This window comes from Helianthus annuus, chromosome 13 (genome assembly GCF_002127325.2).
Source record: "Helianthus annuus cultivar XRQ/B chromosome 13, HanXRQr2.0-SUNRISE, whole genome shotgun sequence".
NCBI classification, from domain to species: Eukaryota; Viridiplantae; Streptophyta; class Magnoliopsida; order Asterales; family Asteraceae; genus Helianthus; species Helianthus annuus.
In genome coordinates this window covers 57,530,079-57,539,725 of record NC_035445.2, presented here as the reverse complement: position 1 = coordinate 57,539,725, position 9,647 = coordinate 57,530,079, and the positions used below count along the sequence as shown (strand labels likewise).

General features: G+C 37.4%; 1 protein-coding gene across 1 annotated transcript; it reads left to right on the top strand.

The window, feature by feature from the left end:
- Positions 1 to 989: 989 nt before the first annotated feature.
- On the top strand, positions 990 to 6,097 carry LOC110897929. The gene is made up of 4 exons (XM_022144663.2): positions 990 to 1,369; positions 2,264 to 2,636; positions 3,004 to 4,993; positions 5,068 to 6,097. Exons 3-4 carry the CDS (start codon positions 4,501 to 4,503, stop codon positions 5,994 to 5,996), a joined length of 1,422 nt encoding a protein of 473 aa, XP_022000355.2. The 5' UTR covers positions 990 to 1,369; positions 2,264 to 2,636; positions 3,004 to 4,500; the 3' UTR covers positions 5,997 to 6,097.
- Positions 6,098 to 9,647: the final 3,550 nt, after the last annotated feature.

The following is a 9,647-nucleotide window of genomic DNA, read 5'->3' as shown; positions in this document are numbered from 1 at the left end:
TTAATTAAAAACATATAAAATAATACAAAACAGAGATTAAACTTATAATGTTGAACTTGAATCCATCTTAAAACATAAAAACCATAACAATGTTCAGCAAAACCCTAACAGACAAAGCACAGGTAATATCAAACCAAAAACATAAAACTGTATAAAAAACATAACATTCTTCCATCAATACCTCCTTCAAGCACCACCACCAAATCCACCACGACCACCACCACCATAACCACCAGGAATCCCACCGGAAACCACCGGCACCACCGCACAACCACCTCCATCAACACCGCCACACCACCACGAGCTCCGGACGAGAAAGAACAGGAACAAGCACCGACCTTCTTCTCAAGCTAACCGTCAATTCTCACACCAATTCCAAATTCGATTTCGTCCCTGAATCCTCCAACGCAATAGATCCAGATCTCGATCGTCGATTTCAAGCTCTCAGATCCAAACCTAAACCTAAAATCGCCGCTGCTCATAAAGATGTAGATGTAGATGACCTGTTTTGCTCGATTCGCTGCTCTCGGACGTCCTCAAAAGGAGGCGGAGACGAGCGGGAGTGATGGGATAGGTCTTGGTTAGACCGGGTAAGACGGGGACGTAAACTAGCTTCTCCTGAAACGCCACCAGCAACGCCATTCCGGCCACCACTATTCCGCCGATGCCGTAGATCACCAAGCTCATGTACGACACCATCTCTCTCTTGATTGATGAATTGATGATGATGATGATGCCTTTTCTAGTTTTCTTTATCTTCTGGGTAATGTAATTATATATATATTAAATATTAAAAGTTTATGGATTAAAGAGTTGTTTCTTGTATTCGTGCATACATTGTGTGTAAATGACCAAATTACCATCATAGTTAACAGATTTGGTGGATGGTGTTAGAAATTTGAACTCAAATGGTTAAAGAAAATGTTTATAGGAACTCAGGTCGTTAAACTTTTTGCTTTTGGAATCAAGTGGTTAAAACTCATAAAACACACGGACTCAAAAAGTAATTTTACCCTTTTATTTTATTTTATTACATATATTAAAGAACAACTTCAAAGTACTGTAGCACTGCTACAGTGCGCCAGGATAGTTTGTATCATTCTCACTTTTGCCACAAAAGTCTTCTGCTTAATCCAAAAGATCCACACACATACACATGTTCTATGTTCCAGAGAGTCACGGTGAGAGAAAGAGATGTGAAAGCAAAGCGACTTCCATCGGCCTTTGCCGTTACGAGCGACAACGCAATCCTCTTCAACAATCCAAGAACCTCTTCGAATATCATTCATCGTCATGTTCATGTGGTCATCTTCTTCACCACCAGAAACCCTCGGCGATGGCGGCTAGGGTTTCAGTGAGCCGATTGCAGGTTAGTTCTTTTTTTCTTTGCTTAATTTTGCTGGTGTAAGATATGGTACACTCAATTTCCCCCTTTCTCATTGTTGAATGGTTTGATTTTGCCCTGACTTTCTCATTGTTGAAGGGTATAAAATTAAAGTCGATTTTGTTTTCAGTATCATTTCTGAATGGCTATTAAAATATTGTCATTCTTGAACGCAGAATAAATATTTTAGAGAAAGGGGTGTTGAATTTTGGGGATGATCACATAAATCCTAAATTCAAATTGGCCTTTCATCTTAAGTCTTAACTCATATTTAATAAATTCATTAAACAAAAGCTAATTCATATTTTCACCAGTAGCATCTATTGTTAGAAATCCATGTTGAAAAAAAAAAAACAATAATAACATAACTCCTCATGCTCTTTATGTTTGGGAATTAGTCATACGAAATTGCAGTGAAAAATCTTCCAGTTATGAATTTGTGATGGTATTTGATATAATTAATAGGGTAAACATAGTATGGAGTGAGGAAAATGAACGATCACCGATTTTTCATGTTCTCCAATTAACAGGGTAAATATTGTTCTTTGGAATGTAATGTGTGTGAAAATAATATGGATTCAAATTTATTTTTTTGTTTTTGACACTAAATTGTTAAAGTATGTTGCAAACATTGATTTTACTTTATAAACTCTAATGAGTTTTTGTTGAAACTGTTAAGAAGTAAATATAAAATTTCTTCAAAATTTCTTCTACTTACAAAGTTGATAAATTAGACTAAATAAATTTGTAGGAATTGGTTTAGCTTGCCATAGTTCAGCATGAATATGATTAGAAAAATGGAGCTGATCCAAGCAAAAGGCTAAGCCGACTGATATGCTTTCTAGATTTAATAGATTTAAAAAAATAACATTTTTGAAGGTAATGTCCAGTGGACCAAATTTGGGTAATTTGTCTCAAAACATAGCTCAGCGGACTCTGGTGAAGAATTCGTTTACCAATATGGTTCCGACGAAACCCGTTTACCAATATGATTCCGACGAAATAGAAGGAGCTCCGGTCAACAAGTGGCTACCGACTTAGATGAGGGTGTCGATTATCTTACTTATCAATTAAATAGGCTAAGCCAACCTTCAATGATGATGCTCGGTGATTGGAACTGCTCAGAACCATTAAGGTCTTCATGATGGCAGAATATGATGGTGAAGGATCAGTAGGAGTGTAGGACATGAAGGAGTATTTGCGCACGGGAACGATGCAAGTCTATTCGGGTGTGATGATTAAAGTTGGTTATGTAAGTTTTCTCTTTTGACTGCTATATCGGATAAAAAATGGGGACGCCCCGCCGCGAAGCGCGGGTGTAACCCCCTAGTTAAATTTAAATTCTGTTTTTGTTTGTGGCACTTGATCTTAAATAAAGCAGCTAAGAACACTTCTAATATTTTGAATGCGCATAATAATATTTTGAATCATCTTAGGAAATTTGATTAATTTAGGCTCTTTGCATGTGGAACAAATCCAACAAGAGTACTTAACACAAGAACAAGTATAGGCAAAGAATTATATGACATTAAAGTAATTATAAGTTTAACCTTTCTACAAAACATTATATTCGACATCAAACTTTCTGTCTTATGCTAACTTTGCCACATGATTTACAGATCAACATATGTTTTCTTCATCACTGGTCCACATCTCGGAGGATATTTCCTAACAGCTGAAACTGGTCTCCGGCGATAGCAAATCTCTTTATACCTTTTAACACGCTCATTTGTTACACCATCTGATGTTTTCTTCATCACTGGTCCACATCCTGGAGGATATTTTCTAATAGCTGAAACTGGTCTTCGGCGAGAACAAATCTCTTGATACCTTTTAACACGCTCAATCGTTAAGCGATCAGTAATACTTCCACATGACCTCCCAAACGATTTATCAACAATGTGGTTCTTCTGTAGATCCACGTATGTTTTCTTCCTCACCGGTCCACAACCTAGAGGATATTTTCTAACAGCTGAAACTGGCCTTCGACGAGAACAAATCTCTTGATACCTTTTAACACGCTCATTCGTTACGCGATCAGTAACACTTTCACAAACCCTCCCAAACGATTCATCATCAACTCGCTTCTTCTGTAACTTACCAACTGACAATTCAATCTTTAATCCGTCCTCCGTTTCATACCATCTTATTTCTTTGAAACTGACTCCATGAATTTTCACTTCTGTATAAGTACCTAACTTCCTTATTCCCTCATCCGAACCACGCCTTTCAGTATTAACAATTCGCGGTATTATGTCAAAACTCGAACCGCAACTTTCACTAGGCAAACATTCGGTTTTTGTTTCAAGATGGATGAAATCTAACACTCTTTTATCAGCAGAACCGTCTTCCAGGCCCATATAACCGACATATTCACACTTCTTAGACAACTGGTTCCCTAATGATTCATCAGTGACGTGATAAAACGCTTCTGGAAAATCACGTTTTGCAGAAACTTTTCTGGGTTTCCATTTGCACCCGTTGTTGTATGAAAGCATTGAGTCACTGCATTAACGAATACATATATTTTTAGAAAGTAAATACATATACATATGAATCAAAAACTAATTAGTGTAGATTGATATATTAGATTTGACTTCTTGAATCCAGAAACATTAATGGTGAGAATTGGTGATTATTGATCGGTGGTGGGTTTTGGTTAAATAGAAATTTAATTAGTAAACAAATTAATTATTACGAGAATGAGAATGAAATCGAAATATTTACCAGAAGTAGCAGAGCTTGTAATTTGTAAACTCGAAAGTTAAGAACAATGATGGTTTAGGGTTAACGTTTGAAGAATATATAGTTGCCTAAGGCAATATGTAGTGGGGCGCGACCAAGGGCCATAGCGCCGCTATGGCGCCGCCCACACCGCCCCCCCGGCGTTATGACCAAAAAAAAAAGAAAAGCGTGAAAAATTTCGCGGCGCGAGGAAGAAGAAACTTTGTTTTTTGACCGTTACCAAACGGTCATATGTTAAAAAAAAAAAATTCAATTTTTCTTATTTTTCACACTATAAAACCTCATATTCTTCCACTTTTTTTTACAACTCATACCATTCTCATTCTCATTCTTCATATATTTTTAAAAAAGCTAGTCTCACTTTATAAAAAATGGGTTCTCCGTCGGAAGAGTCTTTCACCGAAATTTACCGAAGATATTTTTCGCCCGACGAAGACGCGGCCGAGGAAGAAGCGGTTACGAGTGCATGTACTTTTGTGCTACAAACATTTGCGCACATTCGGCCACCTCCCCCTCCACGACCCATCTTGCGACGCACCTATATCTTGCGAGATCGTGAAGCCGCGAACGAGCGTTTGATGAAAGACTATTTTGACGCGGCACCGGTTCACGGACCGAATGTTTTTAGACGACGTTTTCGTATGAGCCAAAGGTTATTTTTGCGCATTAACAATGACTTGGAAAATACGTACGATTTCTTTAAGCAAAGAATGGACGCACGAGGATATCTAGGCTTCACCTCAATTCAAAAGGTCACATCCGCCTTACGCGTATTAGCATACGGAAACACGTACGACATCAACGACGAGTATTTGAAGATGGCGGAGAAAACAACCCGAGATACCTTGGAACATTTTTGCTATGGTAATTTTTTAATTGTCTTTTATTTATTTACTTTTATACATTTATTTTTTCGTAACTTTTAAATTATATTTTAGGAATATGCCAGTTATATGGAAAACGTTATTTGAGAAACCCCACTTGGAACGACCTTCAAAAAATATATGAGGTGCATCTAGAAAAGCATGGAATACCCGGCATGATTGGTAGCTTGGATTGTCGCCAATGGCGTTGGTATAATTGTCCAACCGCATGGCGAGGTCAACATACGCGGGGTGATCAAAAAGGGCCAACTTTGGTATTACAAGGTGTTGCGTCATACGACCTTTGGGTTTGGTCGGCCTTCTTTGGTGTAGCCGGGTGTTTTAACGATATTAATACGTTAGAGGCTTCACCATTAATCGAGGGCTACATTTCTGGAACTATACCAAAGGCCGGCTTCCATGCAAACGGGAACGATTACGAGCATGGCTACTACTTGGGCGATGGTATCTACCCCGAGTATTCGATTATTGTTAAAACGTTTTCTGAAACTTTCGTTGAAAAAAGAAAGTATTTTAAAAAATTACAAGAGTCTTCGAGAAAGGACATCGAGAGGTGTTTTGGGGTTCTACAGCAACGATGGCATTTTATCAGGAATCCTTGTCGCATGTGGCATAAGGATAAAATACGAATGGCCATGTATGCTTGCATCATTTTGCATAATATGATCATTGAGGATGATGGAAAAGCGATATGCCAAAACTATATTCCCGAAGATTTGGTCGAACTACCCCAAGCGACAACGGAAGAGAGACTCGCAAATGCTCAACTACTCCGATCTAGAGAAATACATAACACGTTGAAGGCGGATTTGGTTGAGCATGCTTGGGCGATTCGCCCAATTCGATCAAACAATGATGACGACGAAGATTCCGAGGAAGAAGTGGGGGAGGAATTCGAAGACGGGAACTTTGAAGACGTAGGTTTAGATGCTGGAGAAAACGAAGAGGAAGAAGGAGAGAACGAAGATGACACCGAAGAATAAATTTATTTTTTAGGTGTAATTTTTTTTTAGGTGTAATTTTTTTTAGTGTAACTTTTTTTTTTATTTTTAATGTAGTGTTTTTTATTTAATGAAATGTTTTTTATTTTATAAAACTTAAAAATTATTTAAAAAATAGAAAATTAAATTAATTGAGTAATGATTACACAGGGGCTTTATGACTACGGCCCCAAATTGCATAAAGCCCCATAAAGCCCCTTTGCTGACGTGGCATGCCACATGGCGCATAACGCCCCTTTGAGGGCTTTATGACTACACATGCCCTAAGATAAAAGATCGACCGAGAGAAAGGGGATTGAAATTTTGAACACCGACTTTGCCTCTACGCAAACGCACGTTTCATTTTCATATGTCAAAACTTAGAGGGTGTTTGGGATTACACTTTGAGGTGATTATTTGATTATTACGTTTGTAAAACATAAATAATCTAAAAAAGTGTTTGGATAAAAAAGTGATTAGCTGCCTCCAAAACGCAGTTTTGGAGAAACATGTACCTACATGCTTTTCCAAAACGCAGTTTTGAAAACGTAAAATCTATTTTGAAAACGCATAATCTATTTTGAAAACGCAACACCAAACACCCCCTTATTAAGTTTCTAATATACAATTAATAATTAATAATTAGAGTAAATTGTCAAAATCGTCCCTGAGAGCATATTTGTCAGTTTCATCAAAAACATTTTTTTTACGATATTACCCATCACTTTTTAGCTAATTTGTTATTTTCATCCAAACGTCTAACTATTTTTTTTAAAATCATCCCCGAGGTTTGGAATGTTTTGTCATTTTCATCCGAATATCTGCTAAATAAAATAACGCAAATTAGAAGTTTGGATGAAAATGACAAAAAGTCCCAAAAGTAAAAGGTAATATGGTACAAAAAAGTTGTTTTAGATGAAACTGGCAAAAATGTCCAAACTTCAGGGACGGTTTTGACAATTCACTCTAATAATTAGAGTTAAATGCTCGGATAGTCCATGTGGTTTGGCCCTTTTCACCTTTAGTCCCTAACTTTCTAAAATTACCTCTATAGTCCCCAACTTTTCAACTTTCATTCCCGGAAAATCCCTGATGTGGATGGGGGTTAATTTTTTGTGTTAAGTGGATGTGAAATTACTTAAATGCCCTTATAATTAAAAAAACTATTAAATTAAACATACCCTTATATTAACCCATTTTGTCTCTAAACAAACCCATTTTCTCTCTCTACTACATCACTCCCTCTTTGTACAGAATCCACCCACAACCTCCTTCTAACACCACCACCACTCGTCCTCTCTCTACATTACACCGCCCTTACAACCACACCCCCACCGGCCGGCACTTCCACCTCCACCTAGAGATGGGCATAAAAACCGGTTCCTACCCGATTCCAGTGGACCCGACCCGGACCCGGTTCCGGTTCCTACCCGATGCTCAGAGGAACCGGTCCCAGGTTTAAAAAACCCGACGGGTATTACCCGGTTCCCATTTTTTCTAAAAAAAGTCAACCGTACCCGGTTCCTATCTGTACCCGGTTTGTACCCGGAACCGGTTCCCTTTGTACCCGGTATGTTACCGTTGGAACCGATTCTTATATGGATCTGACCGTTGGAACCGAATCTTGATATATGGTAACTCATTAAATGCAAAATCTGACCGTTGGAACCGGTTCCTTTATGACCGTTGGAACCGGTTATACTATAAATATCACAATTTTTTTTTATTTTTTTTCACAAATCATCTTCTTCTTGTATCTATTTCTTCACCTTCTTTACATATTTCTAATGGCTTCCAACAACTCTAAAAGCACAAACTCCCCATCCGTCAATAATATTCCAAAAGGTTCAAATGCTCCATTTGTGGTGGGAACATTATCGCATAGCCGCAATATGGATGTTTGGTGCAATTGGGATTTAGTCGAGATGAGCGATGGTTCGCAAAAGGCTCAATGCAAGCATTGTGGCTCCTTGTTAAGCAAGGATTCTAATTCTACTTTAACGAAGCATGTGAAAAAGTATTGCAAAGCTCTAAAAGATTTGACACCCGGTCAAGTTCAACTTTCAAAAGATGGTAAGATTTTCCGCTACGAACAAAAGATAACTCGTGATAGGATGGCGAAGTTGATCATCAAAAAAGCGTTGCCTTTTGGACACTTTGACGACCCCGATCTCACTAAGCTAATTAGGGAGACTCTTCAACCTAGCTACAAACATGTAAGTCGTCGAACTTTAAAACGTCATTGTTTAAATATATGGGAAAATGCAAGAAAAGATTTAATTGCATTTTTTCAAAATTTAAAGACTTGTGTAAATTTAACTAGTGATGTGTGGTCGGCTCCACACGGTTTACCCGAATCATACATTTGTGTCACCACTCATTGGGTTGATCCCAATACATGGCAAATGATGAAACGTACGATCGCATTTGAAGAGTTTCCTTCTCCTCATACGGGAGAAAATATTTATAAAATTATGAATGCCACAATTATAAAATATTGTTTAGAGGATAAAATATTTTCAATATCTTTCGATAACGCCTCAAACAACTCAAATGCGATCCAAAAACTAAAGTTGAAGTACAAACCAATTTGTGATGGTGCTTTTTTTCACACAAGATGTGTTGCTCATATTATTAATTTAGTTGTGCAAGACGGTTTAAAAAATAAATTTGTAGCGGATTTTATTATAGCTTTTAGAACTATGCTTCAAGATGTTTTTAAAAGTGGTAAAGAAAGATATCAAGATTATAAAAACCTTTGTAAAGAAGTTAACCAAAAATTAATTGGTCCTAATTGGGATATCCCAACTCGTTGGAATTCAACTTGTCATATGTTTGAAATGGCTTTAAAACAAATGGGCACTTTAAAAGCATTTCATACAACTTTAAGTGATGACTACCAAGTCGACCCTTTTCCCGACACGGCTTGGAATAACATTCAAACACTAAGTGATTTTTTAAAAGTTTTCAAAAAATCAACAACTTTAATTTCCGGTGTTTATTATCCCACTAGTTCTCGAGTTATTTCCGAATTATATTTGATAACAACTAATTTTAAAAAGTTTGAAAACTCAAGTGACATGTTGAGGAACATGTTGACACCAATGATCAATAAATTTAAAAAATATTTTTTGGACTTACCACCCGTATTTTTATGTGCCGCCGCTTTAAACCCAATTTTAAACGTAGCGGGTGTTAACGCGTTTGTTGATGAAATTTACGACAAGTTGGATATGCACGAGGAGAATCCAACATTGAAGGCCAAAACTAAAAAACTTTTCGAGGAATCTTTGAATAAACTTTATGATCATTATTTAAAAAAATATGGGGAAAAAATCATACCATTTTTAATGGAGCTTCATCATCGGCCTCTAAAGATCAAACAATTGCCGACCCCATCATAACCATGTTGAACGTCGTTAGAGACGAAACGGCGAAACAACAAAGGGGTAACGAACCATCTAGTGAACTCGGCCGATATAAACTAAGGGATGATGCACTTACTATGACGGCCGAGGAGTATAATAATTTTGACATTTTGGCATGGTGGAAGTCTAAAGAATCGGAATTCCCGATTCTAGCCACCATGGCTCGTGATTTACTAACGGTCCAAGCTTCCACGGTAGCTTCGGAAAGTGTTTTTTCTCTTAGTGG